This window comes from Bombina bombina, chromosome 1, assembly GCF_027579735.1.
Source record: "Bombina bombina isolate aBomBom1 chromosome 1, aBomBom1.pri, whole genome shotgun sequence".
NCBI lineage: Eukaryota > Metazoa > Chordata > Amphibia > Anura > Bombinatoridae > Bombina > Bombina bombina.
The window spans coordinates 572,831,995-572,859,059 of NC_069499.1; the positions used below are offsets into that span (position 1 = coordinate 572,831,995).

The 27,065-nt window shown below is 40.2% G+C and overlaps 1 protein-coding gene across 1 annotated transcript in view; it reads left to right on the forward strand.

Annotated features, from left to right (window-relative positions):
- SPAG16 (sperm associated antigen 16) overlaps nt 1–27,065 on the forward strand; it is a 984,179-nt gene that overhangs the window by 109,475 nt on the left and 847,639 nt on the right. Inside the window, exon 3 of the mRNA XM_053698804.1 lies at nt 18,905–18,997. Within this exon, the coding sequence (XP_053554779.1) occupies nt 18,905–18,997 (93 nt within the window). The remainder of the gene's footprint in view (nt 1–18,904; nt 18,998–27,065) is intronic.

The following is a 27,065-nucleotide window of genomic DNA, read 5'->3' on the forward strand; positions in this document are numbered from 1 at the left end:
GTAGCTGTTATCTTGCTTCAATCAAAAGTTTGTTATTTTTAAATGGTACCGGAGTTGTACTATTTTGTCCCAGGCTGAAAAATAGAAGAATCTGCCTGTGATTTCTATGATCTTAGCAGGTTGTAACTAAGATCCATTGCTGTTCTCACACATGACTGAAGAGAGAGGTAACTTCAGCGGGGGAATGGCGTGCAGGTTATCCTGCTATGAAGTATGTGCAGTTAAGATTTTTTCTAGAAGATGTGAATGCTAGAAAATACTGCTGATACCAAATTTATGTAAGGTAAGCCTGAATACAGTGATTTAATAGTGACTGGTATCATGCTTACTTTCTGAGGTAATACTCTTTTATATTTACAATATAAAATGTTTGCTGGCATGTTTAAACGTTTTTATATATACTTTGGTGATAAAACTTTATTAGGACCTAGTTTTTTCCACATTGCTGGCTTAAATTTGCCTAGAAACAGTTTCCTGAGGCTTTCCACTGTGTTACTATGAGTGGGAGGGGCCTAATTTAGCGCTTTTATGCGCAGTAACTTTTACAGACTGAGACAACCAGCTTCCTCCAGGAGTCCCCTGAATGCTATAGGACATCTCTAAAGGGCTCTTAGGCTTTCCAAAATCGTGGCTGTGGCAGTTGGTGTGACTGTTAAAAAAACGTTTATATCGTTTTTTTTATCTGTTTTTTGAACTAAGGGGTTAATCATCCATTTGCAAGTGGGTGCAATGCTCTGTTAGTTTATTATACACACTGTAAAAATTTTGTTTGATTTACTGCCTTTTTTCACTGTTTTTCAAATTCTGACAAAATTTGTTTCTCTTAAAGGCACAGTACCGTTTCTTATATTTGCTTGTTAACTTGATTTAAAGTGTTTTTCAAGCTTGCTAGTCTGTACAAACATGTCTGACATAGAGGAAACTCCTTGTTCATTATGTTTAAAAGCCATGGTGGAACCCCCTCTTAGAATGTGTACCAAATGTACTGATTTCACTTTAAGCAATAAAGATCATATTCTGTCTTTAAAAAATTTATCACCAGAGGAATCTGACGAGGGGGAAGTTATGCCGACTAACTCTCCCCACGTGTCGGATCCTTTGACTCACGCTCAAGGGACTCACGCTCAAATGGCGCCAAGTACATCCAGGGCGCCCATAGCGTTTACTTTACAAGACATGGCGGCAGTCATGGATAATACACTGTCAGCGGTATAAGCCAGACTACCTGAATTTAGAGGAAAGCGAGATAGCTCTGGAGTTAGATGAAATACAGAGCATACTGACGCTTCAAGAGCTATGTCTGATACTGCCTCACAATATGCAGAAGCTGAAGAAGGAGAGCTTCTTTCTGTGGGTGATGTTTCTGACTCAGGGAAGATGATGCAACCTGATTCTGATATTTCTACATTTAAATTTTAGCTTGAACACCTCCGCGTGTTACTCAGGGAGGTTTTAGCTGTTTTGAATGACTGTGATACAATTGCAGTGCCAGAGAAATTGTGTAGACTGGATAAATACTATGCAGTGCCGGTGTGCACTGATGTTTTTCCAATACCTAAAAGGTTTACAGAAATTATTACTAAGGAATGGGATAGACAAGGTGTGCCGTTCTCTCCCCCTCCTATTTTTAGAAAAATGCTTCCAATAGACGCCACCACACGGGACTTATGGCAGACAGTTCCTAAGGTGGATGGAGCAGTTTCTACTCTAGCAAAGCGTACTACTATCCCTGTCGAGGACAGTTGTGCTTTCTTAGATCCAATGGATAAAAAGTTAGAGATTTACCTTAAGAAAATGTTTATTCAACAAGGTTTTATCCTACAGCCCCTTGCATGCATTGCTCCTGTCACTGCTGCTGCAGCGTTCTGGTTTGAGTCTCTGGAAGAGGCTTTACAGGTAGCGACTCCATTGGATGACATACTTGACAAGCTTAGAGCACTTAAGCTAGCCAATTCTTTTGTTTCTGATGCCATTGTTCATTTGACTAAACTAACGGCTAAGAATTCTGGTTTTGCTATCCAGGCGCGCAGAGCGCTATGGCTTAAATCATGGTCAGCTGACGTTACTTCAGTCTAAGCTGCTTAACATTCCCTTCAAGGGGCAGACCCTATTCGGGCCTGGTTAGAAGGAGATTATTGCTGATAGGAGGAAAAGGTCATGCCCTTCCTCAGGATAGGTCCAAATCAAGGGTCAAACAGTCTAATTTTCGTGCCTTTCGAAACTTCAAGGCAAGTGCGGCATCAACTTCCTCTAATGCAAAACAAGAGGGAACTTTTGCTCAGTCAAAGACGGTCTGGAGACCTAACCAGGCCTGGAACAAAGGTAAGCAGGCCAAAAAGCCTGCTGCTGCCTCTAAGACAGCATGAAGGAACGTCCCCCTATCCGGTAACGGATCTAGTAGGGGGCAGACTTTCGCTCTTCGCCCAGGCGTGGGCAAGAGATGTCCAGGATCCCTGGGCGTTGGAAATTATATCCCAGGGATATCTTCTGGACTTCAAGGCTTCCCCCCCAAAAGGGAGATTTCACCTTTCACAATTATCTGCAAACCAGATAAAGAGAGAGGCATTCTTACACTGTGTACAAGACCTCCTAGTTATGGGAGTGATCCATCCAGTTCCAAAGGAGGAACAGGGACAGGGATTTTACTCAAATCTGTTTGTGGGAACCTTCAGACCAATTTTGGATCTAAAGATCTTAAACAAATTCCTCAGAGTTCCATCATTCAAGATGGAGACTATTCGTACCATCCTACCTATGATCCAGGTGGGTCAATACATGACTACAGTGGATTTAAAGGATGCTTATCTTCACATTCCGATACACAAAGATCATCATCGGTTTCTCAGGTTTGCCTTCCTAGACAGGCATTACCAGTTTGTAGCTCTTCCCTTTGGGTTAGCTACAGCCCCAAGAATTTTTACGAAGGTTTTGGGGTCGCTTCTGGCGGTCCTAAGGCCGCGGGGCATAGCAGTGGCCCCTTATTTAGACGACATCCTGATTCAGGCTCATACGGACATAGTGTTGGCATTTCTGAGGTCGCATGGGTGAAAGGGGAACGAGGAAAAGAGTTCTCTATCCCCCCTCACAAGAGTTTCCTTCCTAGGGACTCTGATAGATTCTGTAGAAATGAAAATTTACCTGACGGAGTCCAGGTTATCAAAACTTCTAAATTCCTGCCGTGTTCTTTTTTCCATTCCTCGCCCTTCGGTGGCTCAGTGCATGGAAGTAATCGGCTTAATGGTAGCGGCAATGGACATAGTGCCGTTTGCACGCCTACATTTCAGACCACTGCAACTCTGCATGCTCAGTCAGTGGAATGGGGATTACACAGATTTGTCCCCTCTACTAAATCTGGATCAAGAGACCAGGGATTATCTTCTCTGGTGGCTATCTCGGGTCCATCTGTCCAAAGGTATGACCTTTCGCAGGCCAGATTGGACAATTGTAACGACAGATGCCAGCCTTCTAGGTTGGGGTGCAGTCTGGAACTCCCTGAAGGTACAGGGATCGTGGACTCAGGAGGAGTCACTCCTTCCAATAAATATTCTGGAACTGAGAGCGATATTCAATGCTCTTCAGGCTTGGCCTCAGTTAGCAACTCAGGTTCATCAGATTTCATTCGGACAACATCACGACTGTGGTCGTTCCCTAGCGATGTTAGAAGTCTCAAAGTTAATTCGCTGGGCAGAGATTCACTCTTGCCAACTATCAGCTATCCATATCCCAGGTGTAGAGAACTGGGAGGCGGATTTTCTAAGTCGTCAGACTTTTCATCCGGGGGAGTGGGAACTCCATCCGGAGGTGTTTGCACAATTGATTCATCGTTGGGGCAAACCAGAACTGGATCTCATGGCGTCTCGCCAGAACGCCAAGCTTTCTTGTTACGGATCTAGGTCCAGGGATCCCAAGGCGACGCTAATAGATGCTCTAGCAGCGCCCTGGTCTTTCAACCTGGCTTATGTGTTTCCACCGTTTCCTCTGCTCCCTCGTCTGATTGCCAAGATCAAGCAGGAGAGAGCATCGGTGATCTTGATAGCGCCTGCATGGCCACGCAGGACCTGGTATGCAGATGTAGTGAACATGTCATCCTTTCCACCTTGGACTCTGCCGTTAAGACAAGACCTTCTACTACAAGGTCCTTTCAATCATCCAAATCTAATTTCTCTGAGACTGACTGCCTGGAAATTGAACGCTTGATGTTATCAAAGCGTGGCTTCTCCGAGTCAGTCATTGATACCTTAATACAGGCACGAAAGCCTGTCACCAGGAAAATCTACCATAAGATATGGCGTAAATACTCATGGAGTAAGGTCAGGATTCCCAGGATATTATCCTTTCTCCAAGAAGGTTTGGAAAAAGGATTGTCAGCTAGTTCCTTAAAGGGACAGATTTCTGCCCTGTCTATTCTTTTGCACAAGCGTCTGGCAGATGTTCCAGACGTTCAGGCATTTTGTCAGGCTTTAGTTAGAATCAAGCCTGTGTTTAAACCTGTTGCACTGCCATGGAGCTTAAATCTGGTTCTTAAAGTTCTTCAAGGAGTTCCGTTTGAACCCCTTCATTCCATAGATCTTTTATCTTGGAAAGTTCTGTTTTTGGTAGCTATTTCCTCGGCTCGTAGAGTCTCCGAGTTATCTGCTTTACAATGTGATTCTCCTTATCTGATCTTCCATGCGGATAAGGTAGTCCTGCGTACCAAACCTGGGTTTTTACCTAAGGTGGTATCTAATAAGAATATCAATCAAGAGATTGTTGTTCCATCTTTGTGTCCTAATCCTTCTTCAAAGAAGGAACGTCTATTACACAATCTAGACGTGGTTCGTGCTTTAAAGTTTTACTTACAAGCTACTAAAGATTTTCGTCAAATATCTGCTTTGTTTGTTGTCTACTCTGGACAGAGGAGAGGTCAAAAGGCTTCGGCAACCTCTCTTTCTTTTTGGCTAAGAAGCATAATCCGCTTAGCCTATGAGACTGCTGGCCAGCAGCCTCCAGAAAGGATTACAGCTCATTCTACTAGAGCTGTGGCTTCCTCATGGGCCTTTAATAATGAGGCTTCTGTTGAACAGATTTGCAAGGCGGCGACTTGGTCTTCGCTTCATACTTTTTCAAAATTCTACAAGTTTGATACTTTTGCTTCTTCGGAGGCTATTTTTGGGAGAAAGGTTTTACAGGCAGTGGTACCTTCCGTTTAAGTACCTGCCTTGTCCCTCCCTTCATCCGTGTACTTTAGCTTTGGTATTGGTATCCCACAAGTAATGGATGATCCATGGACTGGATACAACTTACAAGAGAAAACATAATTTATGCTTACCTGATAAATTTATTTCTCTTGTGGTGTATCCAGTCCACGGCCCATCCTGTCATTTTAAGGCAGGTATTTTTTAACTTTAAACTACAGTCACCACTGCACCCTATGGTTTCTCCTTTCACTGCTTGTTTTCGGTCGAATGACTGGATATGGCAGTTAGGGGAGGAGATATATAGACAGCTCTGCTGTGGGTGTCCTCTTGCAACTTCCTGTTGGGAATGAGAATATCCCACAAGTAATGGATGATCCATGGACTGGATACACCACAAGAGAAATAAATTTATCAGGTAAGCATAAATTATGTTTTTCAATCGCCTAACCCACTTCCTGTCCTCGAACTCATTGCTCGACCCCCTGCAATCTGGCTTCCGTCCCCAACACTCAACTGAAACTGCCCTCACCAAGGTTACTAACTATCTCCTTTTTGCTAAAAACAAAGGCTACTACTCTATACTCATCTTACTTGACCTATCTGCTGCCTTTGACACTGTTGACCATCCCCTTCTCCTACGGTCTCTCAGTTCTCTTGGTCTCTGTGACACTGCCCTCTCCTGGATTCACTCTTATCTCTCTAACAGATCCTTCTCAGTCTCTTTTGCTGGTGACTCCTCCTCTATATTGTCCCTGTCTGTTGGAGTACCTCAAGGCTCTGTCCTGGGTCCTCTACTCTTCTCTTTCTACACTTCTTCACTGGGTAAACTTATCAATGGCTATGGCTTCAGCTATCATCTCTATGCTGATGATACCCAGATCTACCTTTCCACCCCTGCACTCTCTCCTTCTGTCAACTCTCACATCAGCGACTGCTTATCTGGCATTTCCTCCTGGATGGCCTCTCACCATTTAAAAATAAATATGTCCAAGACCGAACTACTTTTAATTCCCCCCTCTAGCTCCACTGCAATCTCTAATTTTTCTATCACTGTTGGCGGCACCACTATCTCCCTATCACCCGAAGTCCGCTGCCTCGGAGTCACGCTTGACTCAAATCTGTCCTTCATTCCCCACATCCAACTGCTCTCTTCATCCTGCCGCAACCACCTACGCAATATCTCTAAAATTCGCCCGTTTCTGAGTGCTGAAACTACCAAACAGCTCATCCACTCCCTGGTAATTTCCCGACTTGACTACTGTAACAACTTACTAACTGGCCTCCCTCTCTCCCGCCTCTCTCCCCTCCAATCCATCCTTAATGCATCTGCCAGACTAATCCACCTCTCTCGACGCTCTGTTTCTTCTGCGCCTCTCTGTGAGTCCCTTCACTGGCTCCCCATTCACAACAGAGTTAAATTCAAAATTCTCACCCTGACCTACAAAGCCCTCACCAATGCTGCCCCACCCTACCTGTCCTCATTCATCAACAAATATACTCCTGCCCGTCCCCTAAGATCCAACAACGACCTGCTTCTTGCGTCCTCTACCATCACCTCCTCTCATTCTAGACAACAGGACTTCTCTTGTGCGGCACTAACCCTCTGGAACGCACTTCCTCGAGATGTCAGACTTGCCCCTAACCTCTCCTCCTTTAAACCCCTAAAGACCTTTCTGTTCAGGGAAGCTTATCACCCGACTTAACAAACTAACTTCAATTAACTAACAGTTGCCCTCTATCTCCTCACTAATATAATTCTCACCTCTGCAGTCCCCACCTCCTGTTTCCATTCCTCCTACCCGTCTAGATTGTAAGTTCCCACGGGAACAGGGCCCTCAATTCCCCCTGTATTTGTCTGTAAAATTTTGTGTCTTATCGTATTGTTTCTCCACTGTACTTTTATCCTTGTACCCATGGACAGCGCTGCGGAATCTGTTGGCGCTTTATAAATAAAGAATAATATATATATATATATATATATATATACACACTGTATATAAAAATGACTGTAATATGGTTTCATTATTTTTGTCCCCTCTTCCTGTAATTCCATTCTTAAATTGTGAGCTTTTCAGATCCTGTTAGAAATGGAAGTGCAGAACACTGTTATATTCCACACAGCCATTGGCTGCACACTCTAGTGACCTATTTATAACTTATCCTAATTGGCTACAGCAGAGAAGGTAACCTAAGCTACAACATGGCCGCTCCCATTGTTTTATAGACACTAAAACTTAACACTTATTTTGTAAATATTTAAACAGCTAATGAAACTTTATTAAAATACATCCACGTTATACTAATCTATTCTTTGAATGCTGGATTCTATCTAGCATTTATTTAGTGTTTTAATGTCCCTTTAAGTGTGCAAATCATTATGAATAGTCACGTAAGGAGTAATTTTCAGTAGAATAAACTTTAAAAGCTTGCTCATTTTTGCTGCAGTAGATAGCCAGAGTAGAGAACTTTACTTTTTAGTGTGTATAAGGCTAATTTAAAGGGACATTAAACCCAAAAAAATAATTCTTTCATCATTCAGACAGAGAATACAATTTTAAACAGCATTCCAATTTACTTCTATTATCGAATTTGCTTCATTCTTTAGATATCATTTGTTAAAGAAATAGCAATGCACATGGGTGAGCCAATCACATGAGGCAAATATTTGCAGCCACCAATCAGAAGCTACTGAGCCTATCTAGATATGCTTTTTAGCACAGAATATCAAGAGAATGAGGCAAATTAGATAAATTAGAAAGTTGTTTAAACTGGCATTCTCTTCTGAATCATGAAAGGAAAAAAAAATTGGTTTAATGTCCCTTTAATTTAAGGGATCCATTTACAGCTGACTGGAATCCTAATCAAGTGATGGTTCTGATGTCAGAGTTGTGTTTAATATGCAACAAGAATTTAATGGACATTTGAGTAATATTCTAAATGGCACCTGCTTGTGGTTACAGTTACTGTCCTCTTGGTACATGAAAGACAAAATGTTTATTTCATGATTCAGATTGAACAAACCATTTTAAACCACTTTCTGATTTACTCCTGTTTTATACATTTGCTCTCATTCTCTTCCTTCATTCAAGGAGCAGCAATGCACTACTGGGAGCTGGCCGAGCACATCTGGTGAGCCAATAACAAGAGGTATATATGTGCAGTACCAATCATCAGCTAGCCCCCAGTAGTGCAATGCTGTTCCTGAGCCTACCTAGGTAGTTATCTTTCCCTTTGTCTTTTATCTGATCTACTATTCATTGTAGCTCTACATTTCCCTATTTGCAACATAAAGCGCTCGATTTATCAAGCCTTTCGCCTCTCTGCGACTACAGGTTCTCATAAGAGAACCTGCAGGCACGATTTATTAAGCAGCGGTCATAAGAAGAAGCAAAGAACCTAGGTTCTAGCTGCTGATTGGTGGCTGCATATATATATATATAACGATTGTCATTGGCTCACCCATGTGTTGAGTTAGAAACCAAGGGCGAGATTACATATATACGGCGCAGGCTTCAGCGTAAGCACATCGGGGTATCCAATAAACCCCGCCGGCAGTTCATAAAGTGCCGTAAGTCAAATAAACTAGCGATGTCCAGAAATGAGCGTAAAAACAAATTTCTGGAGTCGCTAGTGACTTACGGCACTTTAGAAAATGCCGGCGCCTAAGAAAAGTAAAAAACAAATCTAATCTCCGTAAAAGTCTAACACGCCTCTCAAAAATAAGCCCGACACGTAAAACCTCTACATCTGCAATGCCCCCCTATCACAACTAATAATAAATGTATTAACCCCTAAAACGATAACCCCCCACAACACAATATGCCTAATTAAGGTATAAACCCCTATATCCGCCATCAAACTCACACCGCAAGTAATAACTAAATTATTAACCCCTAAATACAACCAATCCCAACATTGCAAACAACCTATTAAAACTAATAACCCTTAATCCGCCATTAACCCACAACGCAAACTACCTATTAAAGTATTAACCCCTAAACCGCCAAAGCCCACAACGCAAATAAATAAATTACTAAACCCCCTAACCTAACACCCCCTAATTGTACCCAAATTACCTAAATTACAAAATACTAAAATTACTATTAAGATTAAAAAAACTAACACTACTTTAAAAATAAAAATAAACTAAGTATAAATTAAAGGGATAGTCTAGTCAAAATTTTAATTCTGGTGTAGACTGTCCCTTTAAGCTACAATTACATAAAATAAAAAACAAAATTACCAAATTTTAAAACATTATACCTAATCCCTATGAAAATAAAAAAAGCCCCCAAAATAAATACACCCCCTACTCTAAGAATAAACTATCAGTAGCCGAAAAGGGCTTTTTGCAGGGCATTGCCCAAAGATAATCAGCTCTTTTACATCAAAATACACAATCCCCCCGCCCCCCACCAAACCCCCCAAAATAAAAGAACCTAACATTAAAAAACCTAAACTACCCATTCCCTGAAATGGACATTTGTTTGGAGATTGCCCTTAAAAGGGCATTTAGCTCTTTTACTGCCCTAAATAAAACAAAACCACCCCAAAAAAACCTTAAAAAATCCTAAGTCTAACCCCCAGGTTGATACTCACCATTCCTGAAGTCCGGCGGAGAAGGTCCTGTCCCATGCGGTGAAGTCTTCTTCCAGCGGCGACCTCTTCTTCCAGGAACAATCCAGTGCTGAGCGGAGGGCGGAGCTGAAGACCGGTGACCGCGGAGCCATGGAGCGGGGAGGATCCTATTCGTATGATCGCCACCGTACACTGGATAGAGAATTCAAGATACGCAATTAAAAATGGCGTCCCTTGAATTCCTATTGGCTGATTTGAATAGCCAATAGAATTTCAGTAGCTCTCATCCTATTGGCTGACTTGAACAGCTTTCATCCTATTGGCTGATTTTGAATTTGAAGAATTCCTGGGGCACCATTTTTAATCGCGTACCTTAAATTCTCTATCCAGTGGATAGATCCTCCACGCTCCATGGCTCCACGGTCGTCGGTCTTCAGTTCCAGGGTCGCCGGTCTTCAGCTCTGCGGTCATCGGAGAAGAAAGAAGAGGTCACCACTTGGAAGAAGACTTCACCGCCTGGAACAGGACCTTCTCCGCTGGACTTCAGGAACCTGGGGGTTAAACAGGTTTTTTTAAGTTTTTTTTTTGGGGGGGGGGGGTTGTTTTATTTAGATTAGAGATGGGCAGTAAAAGAGCTAAATGCCCTAACAAATGCCATTTTCAGGGCAATGGGTAGTTTAGGTTTTTTAGTGTTAGGTTCTTTTATTTTGGGGGGTTTGGTGGGTGGGGGTTTTATTTACTGTTACGGGGGACTTCTGATGTAAAAAAAAATGTTGACTTAAAAGAGCTGATTATCTTGGCAATGGCTGCAAAAGCCCTTTTAAGGGCTACTGATAGTTTATTCTTAGAGTAGGGGGTGTTTTTATTTTGGGGGGGCTTTTTTATTTTCATAGGGATTAGGTATAATTTTTTTTAAATTTGGTTATTTTGTTTTTTATTTTATGTAATCTTAGATTTTTTTTTTTATTTTCTGTAATTGTAGCTTAAAATGGACAGTCTACACCAGATAATTTTGACTAGACTGTCCCTTTAATTTATACTTAGTTTATTTTTTATTTTTAAAGTAGTGTTAGGTTTTTTTATTTTAATAGTAACTTTAATATTTTGTAATTTGGGTACATTTAGGGGGTGTTAGGTTAGAGGGCTTAGTAATTTATTTATTTGCTGTTTAATGGTTAATACTTTGATAGGTTTATTGTGTTGTGGGCTTTGGCGGTTTAGGGGTTAATACTTTGATAGGTTTATTGCGTTGTGGGCTTTGGCGGTTTAGGGGTTAATACTTTGTAAGGTTTATTGCGTTGTGGGCTTTGGAGGTTTAGGGGTTAATACTTTATTAGGTAGTTTGTGTTGTGGGTTAATGCCGGATTAGGTTTTAATAGTTTAGTTATAACTTGTGGTGTGGGTTTGATGGCGGATATAGGGGTTAATACACTTTATTATTTATTGCTGCATATGTAATGGGGCCCCAGTAGTGCATTGCTGCTCCTTCAACAAATGATACCAAGACAATGAAGCAAATTTGATAATAGAAGTAAACAGGAAAGTTGTTCAAAATTGTATGTTCTACTTAAAGGGATACTGAACCCAAATTTTTTTCTTTCATGATTCAGATAGAGCATGCAAATTTAAGCAACTTTCTAATTTACTCCTATTATCAATTTTTCTTCATTCTCTTGCTTTCTTTATTTGAAAAAGAAGGCATCTAAGCTATTTTTTGGTTTAGGACCATGTAAAGCACTTGTTTATTGGTGGGTGAATTTATCCACCAATTAGCAAGAACAACACAGTGTGTTCACCAAAAATGGTCCGGCATCTAAACTTACATTCTTGCATTTCAAATAAAGATACCAAGAAAATGAAGGAAATTTGATAATAGGAAAAAATTAGAGCATGCAATTTTAAGCAACTTTCTATCTGAATCACGAAGGAAAACATTTTGGGTTCAGTGTCCCTTTAAACCATGACAGAAAAATTTTTGGGTTTCATGTCCATTTTAAAGTATGAAATACAGAATGAGTTGTTTTTGAGACTACATTTTAAATTGAAAAAACTTAGCTTTAATTTAACTCCTTCAGTACCGGTCATTTAAGAGAAAAAACATAATTTTTAGCATTTTTGCTGTCACACAGAAATAGAGCCTTGTTTTTTCTTTTTATTTATCTATCAAAACTATATAAAAACACTTATATACTTATCAAACCTATAAGTAGACAACCCAATGTATTGATCTAGCCCCATTTTGCTATATTTCATGCAACCATTTTGCTGTCAAATGCGATCATATAAAAAAAAACTACTTTTTCACAAAACTGGGTTTTTCACTGAAATTATTTACATATCGCTTGTGCAGTCATAACACAAATGGTTGTAAAAGCTTCTCTGGGATCCTTTTTTGTTCAGCAATAACAGACAATACTGCCAATTGCGGCTGTGCACGACACTTCTAATATTCCTGGCAGTAAAGGGGTTAGTCAGGTAGCTTGTAAGGTTAATATTTCTCCCAAACAGCTCTCTCCCCCCATACACTCCTCACCTCCATCCTAAGTACTGGCAGGCAATTTGCCAGTATGCAGTTTAGGGCTTTCTATTTTTTTTTATTTATTTATTTTTCCCTGCAGTGTAAGGGCCCCTCATCAACCCTCCCTGATCCCTCCCAAGCAGCTCTCTACCCCCCCCCCACCAATAATGGCAGCCATCTTAGGTACTGGCAGTTGTCTGCCAGTACACAGTTTTGATTATTTTAAAAAATTGTATTTATTTAGTAATATATTTTTGATGTAGTGTAGTGGTAACCCCTCTTTATTCCCACCTCCTTCCTCCCCACTATCATTTTGTAGCTCCCCTGCTCTGATTTGTAGCCTCCACCTTTTGCCCCTAGACATGCCATCAATGTGATGCTCTATCACTGTGATCACATGACCACCCTGGGCTCCGGAAACACTGCGTCAGTTGCAAGGCATGTTCTGGAGCTGCGGTCTGGTGAGGGAAAGTGAGTGATCACCTCAGAAGGAGCTAAAAAGGATGGATGTACCATTACTTCAGTAGGGTTAGAAAGGATGTGAAGTATGCTAAAAGTCCCACTTATGTTTATTTTCCATTCACTGTGGTTACTTTTTATAGAAAGGTCACAGGAAACACTATTTTAATATAACACTACTTTGCTTTTTATTGGCATACACTTTAGTTTCCAGGTATAGATGTTTGTTTTTTGTATTTTTTAATACATAAAACATTTAAACAAACTGAAAAGGAACCCTGCAAATATTATGGGTATAAATGGGGGGGAGGGAAATGTTTTAAAGGTTATTTAGAAATGTAAAGTCTATCAAAGCATTTATTGGTACATTGACAGATGCACAAGTGGTAGATAACAGCTCTGGCAAAATAGCCATAGGCTAATGTCATTATGTTCATTTCAGCCTTTTGATATTTGCGTCAATTGTTATTGGTTTAACAGAAACTGTAATTAACTTTGCTGGTGAAGCACTTTATTTTTTCTTGACTAAAATCAATAGATTGAAATCAATATAATTTAGATACAATTTGTACGCATAATTCATCAGATGGAGATTAAATAAGAAAGCAGTAAATTTCCCTTAATGTTATAATATATATAGGATTTTGTTTTTTAATTCAAATAAAAAAGAGGAAAATAACTTATTACTCTATATTTCTTTTACAAAGATATGACGAGTCCACGGATTTCATCCTTACTTGTGGGATATTAACCTCCTGCTAACAGGAAGTGGCAAAGAGCACCACAGCAGAGCTGTATATATAGCCCCTCCCCTTCCCCTCCACCCTCAGTCATTCTCTTTGCCTGTGTTATACTAGGAAGACATAGTAATTTTTGGATTAACCAATGATATTAAGTTAAATTTGGGAATAATTTAACGTTTTTTGTGCATTTTGGAAAAATTGTTCACTTTTTCTTTTCTTAAAGGCACAGTACACATTTTTTCTAATGTTTATTTTATGCTATAAATAAGTGTTTAAACGACTTTTGTGGTATCACTAGTCTGTTCAACATGTCTGACATTGAGGTTTCTCATTGTTCTATGTTTTTAGAAGCTATTGTGCAACCCCCTCTTACATTGTGTAACTTTTGTACTGAAAGGGCTTTACAATGTAAAAAGCATATTTTAAATAAAGTAAGTGTGCCTAGGGATGATTCTCAGTCTGAAGAGAATCAGGATATGCCATCCAATTCTCCCCAAGTGTCACAACCTTTTATGCCCACACAAGCGACGCCTAGTACTTCTAGTGCGTCTAATTCCTTTACTCTGCAGGAGATGGCTGCAGTTATGTTAACTACCTTTACAGAGGTATTGTCTAAATTACCAGTGTTGCAGGGTAAACGCAGTAGGTCAAGTATTAATGTAAATACTGAATCCTCTGATGCTTTATTAGCTATTTCCGATGTTCCCTCACAGTGCTCTGAGTTGGGGATCAGGGAATTACTGTCTGAGGGGGAAATTTCTGATTCAGGGAATGTTTTGTCTCAGACAGATTCGGATGCTATGTCATTTAAATTTAAGCTTGAACACCTCTGCCTGTTGCTTAGGGAGGTTTTAGTGACTCTGGATGATTGTGATCCTATTGTGATTCCTCCAGAGAAATTGTGTAAAATGGATAAATATTTGGAAGTTCCTACTTACACTGATGTTTTTCCGGTTCCTAAAAGAATTTTGGAAATTATTAATAAGGAATGGGATAGACCAGGTATACCGTTTTCTCCCTCTTCTAATTTTAAGAAAATGTTTCCTATATCAGATACCATTCGGGACTCATGGCAAGCGGTCCCTAAGGTAGAGGGAGCTATATCTTCCCTAGCTAAGCGTACTACTATACCCATTGAGGATAGTTGTGCTTTCAAGGATCCTATGGATAAGAAATTAGAGGGTCTACTAAAGAAATTATTTGTTAATCAGGGATTTCTTTTACAACCTACGGCTTGCATTGTTCCAGTAACTACTGCAGCAGCTTTTTGGTTTGTGGCTCTAGAAGAGTCTATTAAGGCTGAGACTCCATTAGATGACGTTCTAGATAGAATTAAGGCTCTTAAGCTAGCTAATTCTTTTATTACTGATGCCGCTTTTCAAATTGCTAAATTAGCAGCAAAAAATGCAGGATTTGCTATTTTAGCATGTAGAGCATCATGACTCAAATCTTGTTCTGCTGATGTGTCATTAAAACATAAGCTTTTAGCTATTCCCTTTAAGGGTAAGACCCTTTTTTGGGCCAGAATTGAAGGAGATCATTTCTGATATTACAGGAGGTAAGGGCCATGCCCTACCTCAGGGTAGGTTGGTTAAAATGAGGGGTAAACAGAATAATTTTCATTCCTTTCAGAATTTTAAAGGAGGACCCCCCGCTTCTTCTTCCACAAAGCAGCATGAAGGGGTGGCCCCCGATCCGGGACCGGATCTAGTAGGGGCAGACTTTCTTTCTATGCTCAGGCTTGGGCAAGTGATGTTCAGGATTCCTGGGCACTAGAAATAGTGACCCACGGTTATCAATTGGAATTCAAGGATTTTCTCCCAAGAGGGAGATTTCATCTTTCAAGGTTATCTGCAAACCAGATAAAGAGAGAGGCGTACTTACGCTGTGTAAAATACCTTTTTACTATGTAAGTAATCTGTCCTGTTCCAAAATTGGAACAGGGACAGGGGTTTTACTCAAACCTATTTGTGGTCCCCAAAAAAGAGGGAACGTTCAGACCCATTTTGGACCTCAAGTGTCTAAACAAATTTCTAAGAGTTCCATCATTCAAGATGGAGACAATTCGAATGATTTTGCCAATGATCCAGGATGGTCAATATATGACTACCGTGGATTTGAAGGATGCTTACCTTCATATTCCAATCCACAAAGATCATCATCGGTTTCTAAGGTTTGCCTTCTTGGACAAACATTATCAGTTCGTGGCTCTTCCTTTTGGGTTGGCCACAGCACCCAGAATCTTCACAAAGGTTCTAGGGTCTCTTTTGGCGGTTCTCAGACTGCAAGGGTTAGCGGTGGCACCTTATCTGGACGATATTCTGATTCAGGCGTCAACATATCATCTGACAAAATCTCACACGGACACAGTGTTGTCTTTTCTGAGAACTAACGGCTGGAAGGTGAACATAGAGAAGAGTTCACTTGTTCCACAGACAAGGGTTCCTTTTCTGGGAACTCTGATAGACTCGGTAGCCATGAAAGTATTTCTGACGGAGGTCAGAAAATCAAAGATTTTGAATACTTGCCAAGCACTTCTGTCCATTCCTCGGCCATCAGTGGCTCAGTGTATGGAAGTAATCGGATTAATGGTAGCGGCAATGGACATTGTTCCGTTTTCTCGCTTTCATCTCAGACCACTGCAACTGTGCATGCTCGGTCAGTGGAATGGGGATTATGCGGATTTATCTCCAAAGATAATTCTGGATCAAGAGATCAGAAACTCTCTTCTTTGGTGGTTGTCGCCAGATCATCTGTCCCAGGGGACTTGTTTCCGCAGACCCTCGTGGGTGATAGTGACAACAGATGCCAGCCTTCTGGGCTGGGTGCAGTTTGGAACTCCCTGAAGGCTCAGGGTGTTTGGACTGAGGTGTAGTCTCTACTACTTCCAATCAATATTCTGGAACTGAGAGCAATATTGAATGCGCTTCAGGCGTGGCCTCAGTTGGCTTCGGCCAAATTCATCAGATTCCAGTCGGACAACATAACGACTGTGGCATATGTCAATCATCAGGGGGGAACAAGGAGTTCCTTAGCGATGATAGAAGTATCCAAGATAATCAGTTGGGCAGAGGCCCACTCTTGTCATCTGTCAGCGATCTACATCCCAGGGGTAGAGAACTGGGAAGCAGATTTTCTAAGTCAACAGACTTTTCATCCGGGGGAGTGGGAACTTCACCCGGAGGTATTTGCCTCATTGATTCTCAGATGGGGACCAGAATTGGATTTGATGGCATCTCGTCAGAATGCCAAGCTTCCAAGATACGGATTCCGGTCAAGGGATCCTCAGGCCAAACTGATAGATGCCTTGGCAGTACCTTGGTTGTTCAGCCTAGCTTATGTGTGTAAGCCGTTTCCTCTCCTCCCACGCATGATTGCTCGAATCAAACAGGAGAGAGCTTCAGTGATCCTGATAGCGCCTTCCTGACCACGCAGGACTTTGTATGCGGATCTAGTGGACATGTCCTCTCTGCCACAGCGGAAACTTAAGTTGAGACAGGACCTTCTCATTCAAGGTCCTTTCCAACATCCAAATCTAATTTCTCTACAACTGACTGCGTGGAGATTGAACGCTTGATTTTATCGAAGCGAGGATTCTCTGATTCAGTTATCAATACTTTGATACAGGCTAGAAAGCCTGTCATTCGAAAAATCTATCATACGATATGGTGTAAATATCTTTTTGGTGTGAATCCAAGGGTTACTCATGGAGTAAAGTTAGGATTCCTAGGATTTTGTCTTTTCTCCAAGAAGGATTGGAGAAAGGGTTATCAGCAAGTTCCTTAAAGGGACACATTTCAGCTTTGTCAATTCTGTTTCACAAACGTTTGGCAAATGTATCAGATGTTCAGTCTTTTTGTCAGGCTCTATCTAGAATTAAGCCTGTATTTAGACCTATTACTCCTCCCTGGAGTTTGAATTTAGTTCTTCGAGTTCTGCAAGGGTTTCCGTTTGAACCTATGCATTCCATAGATATTAAACTATTATCTTGGAAAGTTCTGTTTTTGATTGCTATTTCTTCTGCTCGAATAGTTTCTAAGCTTTCAGCATTACAGTGTGATTCACCTTATCTCATATTTCATTCTGATAAGGTGGTTTTTACGTACCAAACCTGAGTTCCTTCCTAAGGTTATTTCAAATAAGAATATAAATCAGGAAATTGTTGTTCCTTCCTTGTGTCCTAATCCTTCTTCTAACTTGGACGTGGTCCGTGCCTTAAAGTTTTACTTACAGGCAACTAAGGATTTCCGTCAATCATCTTCATTATTCATTGTTTATTCTGGAAAGCGTAGGGGTCAGAAAGCTACGGCTACCTCTATTTCTTTTTGGCTGAGAAGTATCATCAGCCTGGCATATGAGACTGCTGGACAGCAGCCTCCTGAAAGAATTACGGCTCATTCTTCTAGGGTTGTGGCTTCCACATGGGCTTTTAAAAACGATGCATCTGTGGAACAGATTTGTAAGGCTGCGACTTGGTCGTCCCTTGACACTTTTTCCCAATTTGATACTTTTGCTTCTTCTGAGGCTATCTTTGGGAGAAAGGTTCTTCAAGCAATGGTGCCTTCCGTTTAGGTTCCTGTCTTGTCCCTCCCTTTCATCCGTGTCCTATTGCTTTGGTATTGGTTTCCCACAAGTAAGGATGAAATCCGTGGACTCGTCATATCTTTGTAAAAGAAAACTAAATTTATGCTTACCTGATAAATTACTTTCTTTTATGATATGAAGAGTCCACGGCCCACCCTGTTCTTTTTAAGATAGTTTTTCTTCATATTTTTTGTAAACGTAGTCACCTCTGCACCTTTTTAGCCTTTCCTTTTTCTCTTCCTATACCTTCGGCCGAGTGACTGAGGTTGGAAGGGAAGGGGAGGGGCTATATATACAGCTCTGCTGTGGTGCTCTTTGCCGCTTCCTGTTAGCAGGAGGTTAATATCCCACAAGTAAGGATGAAATCCGTGGACTCATCATATCGTAAAAGAAAGTAATTTATCAGGTAAGCATAAATTTAGTTTTTGCCATCCCAAATCATTTGCATCACATTGAAAGTATAGCAATTACAAAATGCTATCAACACATCTTAATTAGAAAAAAATTAACAGGAATTTATTCAATTATAATAAATAATTTCATATGTTAGTCCAGTCTGCGTATGGTTAAGTCTTTTCAATCCCTGTACGCAAATTATGGTTTTCACTGAACCGTCTGTATTTTAGATTAACATTCACAGTCATGCCTTTAGAAAATGAACATTCTTACTCAGCAAGACATAACTTAACCTCATGATTGCTGTAAAACAGTTACTTCATCAGTGGTAGAGGTACCATTTTTTTTCTGAAATGAAAGTGGAAAAGCTACATGACACTTGGAAATACCATGCTTGTTAAGGCAAAATCTTATAAGTTTTAACAGTTTGACTTCTCTGTATTGTGCAGATCCCAGCTGATGATGATTTCAGTATTTCAGAAGGAGATGAAGACCTTTCAAGGACATTGAAAACCGTTCAAGAGCAAGCTGAGGACAGTCATGTGAGTAGATTTATTATTCCATAACCCACCAGACAAATGATAGGCAGCTAATAACACTTTGAGGCCACATACATTCCGCACAATACTTTTAACCCCTACTTTGTCCAAGTGCAAAATAACTAATTTTCAGTGTGTGGGGAAGGTCAGGGTAAGTAAGCAAAGAGGAATAGAACATAAGTGCAAATATTTTATGTTTGCTGGAAAAGTATGCTTTATTATTCAAATCACACAAAATAAGTATCCAAGGGTTCTATGGCCAGCTGTTGCTCACTACTGCACTTGGCCCTTGTGTTTTGAATAGGGCCATTTGTGCATAGATACTATCAATATCACTGGCCGTAGATTCTTTTTTTACCATGCTCTGATAACTATGTTGAAGGTCATCTCTATCTATCTATCTATCTATCTATCTATCTATGTGTGTGTCACACAAACATGCATACTCGGATGTATGGGTATAGTAAACATATCTTTATATTTTATATTGTATTTTTTGCATTTTAATGGTTATGATAAATTTTATAAAAAATGTTTCAAACAGCCAGGTTCTAGTTTTTTAGGATTATTTTTCAAGTAAACACATTTGTCATTTGTATTTAATTTTCAGGAGTTTTCATTTATAATACATATAATAATTATTTTTTTCAGGGGTAATTCAAAGTTGTTTGCCTGTAATTAAAGCCTTCATAAGGAAGGTGGTGTTTTTAAATAGTAAGTTCCCGTGCTTTGTTTATGTAATGCTTTGTTAGTTAACTAATTAAATGAAGATTTGCTTCAGCTTCCTGGCACATCAGGCAGTATGGGAGTTAAGTAGATAACTGTTTAAACTCTCCTTTCATGCCCCATTACATTTGTAATTGTGTACTCGGGGCAGAAAACCTGCTAGGTGGTTGCCACAGTAACCAGATTACCTAACAGTGACCATATTTTTGAGGATAAGGTGGTGGATCAGATATGTCCATTCAACTCGTGCTTAAATATACAAAAGAAAATGATTTATTTTGGAAGAACTGCTAGATGTGCGCATTTAAAAGGATTGATTATGCATATTACTTACTTTCCAATTTGTTATGCAGGCTGCATGTAAAATAACTAGGGTTTGCTTTTACATATTTTTAAAGAAACCGATACATCTGCAGCATGTAGCAGCCCCCCTCATCAATTAAAAAAACAACGTAATACAGTGGTAGTGACCATGCCAAACCTGTTCATCCACATTTCAGATGAGCAAGGTGCATCCACCTCTGCATTTAACATTACACAGGTGCTTTTGCACCCACTCCTCTTGCGAATCAAGATTGTTTAACTAGGGGAGAGGTAAGGCATCCACCGCTTGATAACTAGAGCTCTTGGTGTTTAAATTGCTGATGAACACCAAAGATTTATGATTCCAAGTTAAAGGGACAGTCTAGTCAAAATTAAACTTTTATGATTCAGATAGGAAATGCAATTTTAAACATTCCAATTTACTTTTATCATCAAATTTGCTTTGTTCTCTTGGTTTTCATTGTTAATAGCTAAACCTAGGTAGGCTCATTTTGCTAATTTCTAAGCCCATGAAAGCCGCCAATTATCTTGACAGTTTTTCACAGCTAGACAGTGCTAGCTCATGTGTGCCATATAGATTGCATTGTGCTCACTCCCATGGAGTTATAAATGAGTCAGCACCGATGGGCTAAAATACAAGTCTGTCAAAAGAACTGAAATAAGGGGGCAGTCTACAGAGGCTTAGATACAAGGTAATCACAAAGGTAAAAAGTATATTAGTATAACAATGATTATGCAAAACTGGGGAATGGATAATAAAGGGGTTATCTATCTTTTCCTTCTTAATATAAGGAGAGTCCATGGCATCATTCCTTAGTGTTGGGAAATACTGAACCTGTCCATCAGGAGGAGTCAGACACCCCAGCCAAAGGCTTAAATACCTCTCCCACTTCCCCCATCCCCCAGTTATTCTTTGCCTTTCGTCACAGGAGGATGGCAGAGAAGTGTCAGAAGATTCTGAGTAGTTCCTTAGGAAGGGTATCTGCCCTTCAATATGGGACTGGAGTTTTAAGTAGTCTTGTCAGCCTCTCAGTGAGAGCATTGACGAAAGTTAGAGTCTGGAGATGCAGTGAGAGTCTTTCTGCGAAACCATCCAGGCTGCCAGGTAACGGCTCCTAAGCAATCAGTGTTGACAAGTTTCACTGCCTGCTTGTTTTTCTCACTCAAGTCCATGTCAGGTGCGATGCTACAAGACTTTTACACGTGACAGACTGTGTTTCTGTTCCACAGCATGGATTCTGGCAAGATTGTTTCAATTTTTACATATGTTGAAAACGCTAGAAGACAGGGTCACAGTGTGGCTCCTTTTATCTTAATAGAATCATGGGTTAATATCTCCTGTGGAGGATTTATCTTATGTGATGCTTTGATTTTATGATGCTTTATGTGGGAGATTTACTGGGCTCATAGACTGTTTGTTTGTTATGTTTCTGGAACGTACAGGTTTTTATTTTCACTTTGAACTCTGCGCAGCTTGTAGCTTGGCACACTTTTTCTCATAGCAGGGGCGGACCTTCCTTGCGCATCATGTGACCGGGAGTGGTCTCGCTTTCATTTCCTCTTTTCTGACCGAACTGGCTGTCGGAGAAGACACTTTTTCACCGGGTCTAGGAGGTGGTGAGTGCCCCAGCCATTGGCAGTATAAAGGTGCCAATTTTTGAGAAATAAGAAAGATAGTTTTGTTTCTTTCATGTAATTAGCAAGAGTCCATGAGCTAGTGACGTATGGGATATACATTCCTACCAGGAAGGGCAAAGTTTCCCAAACCTCAAAATGCCTATAAATACACCCCTCACCACACCCACAATTCAGTTTTACAAACTTTGCCTCCCATGGAGGTGGTGAAGTAAGTTTGTGCTAGATTCTACGTTGATATGCGCTTCGCAGCAGGCTGAAGCCCGGTTTTCCTTTCAGAGTGCAGTGAATGTCAGAGGGATGTGAAGAGAGTATTGCCTATTTGAATACAATGGTCTTCCTCTAGGGGATCTATTTCATAGGTTCTCTGTTATCGGTCGTAGAGATTTCTTCTCCTACCTCCCTTTTCAGATCGACGATATACTCTTATATACCATTACCTCTACTGATTCTCGTTTCAGTACTGGTTTGGTTATCTACTATATGTAGATGAGTGTCTTAGGGTAAGTAAGTCTTATTTTATTTATGACACTCTAAGCTATGGTTGGGCACTTTATATGTAAAGTTCTAACTATATGTGTTTAAACTTATATTTGCCATGATTCAGGATAATCAGTATTCCTTCATTCAGACTATCAGTTTCATTATTTGGGATAATGCATATGAATAAATAATTTTTTCTTACCTTAAAAATTTTAAATTGACTTTTTTCCCTGCGGGCTGTTAGGCTTGCGGGGGGGCAGAAAATGCTTCAATTTATTGCGTCATTCTTGGCGCGAACTTTTTTGGCGCAAAATCTTTTCATTTCCGGCGCCATAGTTGACGCCGGAAGTTTGTCGTATGCTTGCGTCATTTTTTGACGTATGTGTGTTACAGACGTTTTTTTGCGCCAGAGGATGTGGCGTCATACTTGGCGCCAAAAAATATGGGCGTTGTTCTTTACGCCAATAATGTGGGCGTCATACTTGGCACCAAAAATGTGGGCGTCATACTTGTCTCCACCTTTTTTCACATTATTTAAGTCTCACTTTTTCATTGCTTCTGGTTGCTAGAGGCTTGTTTATTTTGCATTTTTCCCATTCCTGAAACTGTCATTTAAGGAATTTGATAATTTTGCTTTATATGTTGTTTTTTCTATTACATATTGCAAGATGTCACAACCTGACCCTGGATCAGAATCTACTTCTGGAAAGACGCTGCCTGATGCTGGTTCTACCAAAGTTAAGTGCATTTGTTGTAAACTTTTGGTAACTGTTCCTCCGGCTGTAGTTTGTGTTAGTTGTCATGATAAACTTTCTAACGCAGATAGTGTCTCCATTAGTAATAATCCTTTACCTGTTGTTTTTCCTTCAACATCTAATGTTCAGGATGTCCCTGTTAATGTAAAAGAATTTGTTTCTAATTCTATTAGGAAGGCTCTGTCTGTTATTCCTCCTTCCAGTAAACGTAAAAGGTCTTTTAAAACTTCTCATATTTCAGATGAATTTTTAAGTGACCGCCATCATTCTGACTTATCTGTTTCTGATGAGGATCCATCTGGTTCAGAAGATTCTGCCTCAGATATTGACACTGATAAATCTTCATATTTATTTAAGATGGAGTTTATTCGTTCTTTACTTAAAGAAGTGTTTATTGCATTAGATATGGAGGAGTCTAGTCCTCTTGATACTAAATCTACTAAGCGTTTAAATTCGTTTTTTAAACCTCATGTAGTTATTCCAGAAGTTTTTCCAGTTCCTGATGCTATTTCAGAAGTAATTTCTAGGGAATGGAATAGTCTGGGTACTTCATTTACTCCTTCTCCAAGGTTTAAGAAATTGTACCCTGTGCCATCTGATAGATTAGAATTTTGGGACAAAATCCCTAAAGTTGATGGGGCTATCTCTACTCTTGCTAAACATACTACTATTCCTACGGCGGATAGTACTTACTTTAAGGATCCTTTAGATAGGAAGCTTGAATCCTTTCTAAGGAGAGCTTATTTATGTTCAGGTAATCTTCTTAGACCTGCTATTTCTTTGGCTGATGTTGCTGCCGCTTCCACTTTCTGGTTGGAGGCTTTAGCGCAACAAGTGTCAGACCATAATGCTTATAGCATTGTTAAACTTCTTCAACATGCTAATAACTTTGTTTGTGATGCCATTTTTGATATCATTAGAATTGATGTCAGGTATATGTCTTTAGCTATTTTAGCTAGAAGAGCTTTATGGCTTAAATCTTGGAATGCAGATATGACTTCTAAGTCAACATTGCTTTCTCTTTCTTTCCATGGTAATAAATTATTTGGTTCACAGTTGGATTCTATAATTTCAACTGTTACTGGGGGGAAAGGAACCTTTTTGCCTCAGGACAAAAAATCTAAAGGTAAATATAGGGCTGCTAATCGTTTTCGTTCCTTTCGTCAGAATAAGGAACAGAAGCCTGACCCTTCCCCTAAAGGAACGGTTTCCGTTTGGAAACCTTCTCCAGTCTGGAATAAATCCAAGCCTTTTAGAAAGTCAAAACCAGCTCCCAAATCCGCATGAAGGTACGGCCCTCATTCCAGCACAGCTGATAGGGGGCAGGTTACAATTTTTCAAAGATATTTGGATCAATTCGATTCACAGTCTTTGGATTCAGAACATTGTTTCACAAGGGTACAGAATAGGTTTCAAGGTAAGGCCGCCTGTGAGAAGATTTTTTCTCTCACGCATTCCAGTAAACCAGTGTAGGCTCAGGCGTTTCTGAAATGTGTTTCAGACCTAGAGTCGGCTGGGGTAATTGTGCCAGTTCCAGTTCTGGAACGGGGTCTGGGGTTTTACTCAAATCTATTCATTGTACCAAAGAAGGAGAATTCCTTCAGACCAGTTCTGGATCTAAAAATATTGAATCGTTATGTAAGGATACCAACATTCAAAATGGTGACTATAAGGACTATTCTGCCTTTTGTTCAGCAAGGGCATTATATGTCTACAATAGACTTACAGGATGCATATCTTCATATTCCAATTCATCCAGATCACTATCAGTTCCTGAGATTCTCTTTTCTAGACAACCATTACCAGTTTGTTGCCCTTCCATTTGGCCTAGCAACAGCTCCAAGGATCTTTTCAAAGGTTCTTGGTGCCCTTCTCTCTGTAATCAGAGAACAGGGTATTGCGGTATTTCCTTATTTGGACGATATCTTGGTACTTGCTCAGTCTTTACATTCTGCAGAATCTCTCATGAATCAACTTGTGTTGTTTCTTCAAAGACATGGTTGGAGGATCAATTTACCAAAGAGTTCCTTGATTCCTCAGACAAAGGTAACCTTTTTGGGTTTTCAAATAGATTCAGTGTCCATGACTTTGTCTCTAACAGAAAAGAGACGTCTGAAGTTGGTTTCAGCCTATCGAAACCTTCAGTCTCAATCATTCCCTTCGGTAGCTTTGTGCATGGAAATTCTAGGTCTCATGACTGCTGCATCGGACGCGATCCCTTTTGCTCGTTTTCACATGAGACCTCTTCAGCTTTGTATGCTGAACCAGTGGTGCAGGGATTATACAAAAATATCACAATTAATATCCTTAAATCCCAATGTTCGATCTTCTCTGACTTGGTGATTGAATCACCATCGTCTAATTCAAGGGGCCTCTTTTGTTTGTCCAACCTGCACTGTGATCTCAACAGATGCGAGTCTTTCAGGTTGGGGAGCTGTATGGGGATCTCTGACAGCGCAGGGGGTTTGGGAATTTCAGGAGGTGAGATTACCAATCAACATTTTGGAACTCCGTTCTGGCCTCTTCTGAAGAGAGAATCGTTTATTTGTTTTCAGACAGACAATGTCACAACCGTGGCGTATATCAATCATCAAGGTGGGACTCACAGTCCTCAGGCTATGAAAGAAGTATCTCGGATACTTCTATGGGCGGAATCCAGCTCCTGTCTAATCTCTGCGGTTCACATCCCAGGTGTAGACAATTGGGAAGCGGATTATCTCGGGTCGCCAGACGTTACATCCGGGCGAATGGTCTCTTCACCCAGAGGTATTTCTTCAGATTGTTCAAATCTGGGGACTTCCAGAAATAGATCTGATGGCCTCTCATCTAAACAAGAAACTTCCCAGGTATCTGTCCAGATCCAGAGATCCTCTAGCGGAAGCAGTGGACGCATTGTCGCTTCCTTGAAATTATCAACCTGCTTATATCTTTCCGCCTCTAGTTCTTCTTCCAAAAGTGATTTTCAAAATTCTAATGGAACGTTCGTTTGTATTGCTGGTGGCTCGAGCATGGCCACACAGGTTTTGGTATGCGGATCTCATTCGGATGGCAAGTTGCCAACCTTGGACACTAACGTTAAGGCCAGACCTTCTATCTCAAGGCCCATTTTTCCATCAGGATCTCAAATCATTAAATTTGAAGGTATGGAGATTGAACGCTTGATTCTTAGTCATAGAGGTTTCTCTGACTTAGTGATTAATACTATGATACAGGCTCGTAAATCTGTGTCTAGAAAGATTTATTACCGAGTCTGGAAGACTTACATTTCTTGGTGTTCTTCTCATAAATTCTCTTGGCATTCTTTTAGAATTCCTAGAATTTTACAGTTTCTTCAGGATGGTTTGAATAAGGGTTTGTCTGCAAGCTCTTTGAAAGGTCAAATCTCTGCTCTTTCTGTTCTTTTTCACAGAAAGATTGCTAATCATCCTGATATTCATTGTTTTGTACAGGCTTTGGTTCGTATCAAGCCTGTCATTAAGTCAATCTCTCCTCCTTGGAGTCTTAATTTGGTTCTGAGGGCTTTACAGGCTCCTCCGTTTGAACCTATGCATTCTCTGGATATTAAATTACTTTCTTGGAAAGTGTTGTTCCTTTTGGCCATCTCTTCTGCTAGAAGAGTTTCTGCGTTATCTGCTCTTTCTTGTGAATCTCCTTTTCTGATTTTTCATCAGGCTAAGGCAGTGTTGCGGACTTCATTTAAATTTTTACCTAAGGTTGTGAATTCTAGCAACATTAGTAGAGAAATTGTTGTCCCTTCATTGTGTCCTAATCCTAAGAATTCTATGGAGAGATCTTTACATTCTTTGGATGTAGTAAGAGCTTTGAAATATTATGTTGAAGCTACTAAAGGTTTTAGAAAGACTTCTAGTCTATTTGTTATCTTTTCTGGTTCCAGGAAAGGTCAGAAGGCTTCTGCCATTTCCTTGGCATCTTGGTTAAAGTCTTTGATTCATCATGCTTATGTAGAGTAGGGTAAGTCCCCGCCTCAAAGGATTACGGCTCATTCTACTAGGTCAGTTTCTACTTCCTGGGCTTTTAGGAATGAAGCTTCTGTTGATCAAATTTGCAAAGCAGCAACTTGGTCTTCTTTGCATACTTTTACTAAATTCTACCATTTTGATGTTTTTTCTTCTTCTGAAGCAGTTTTT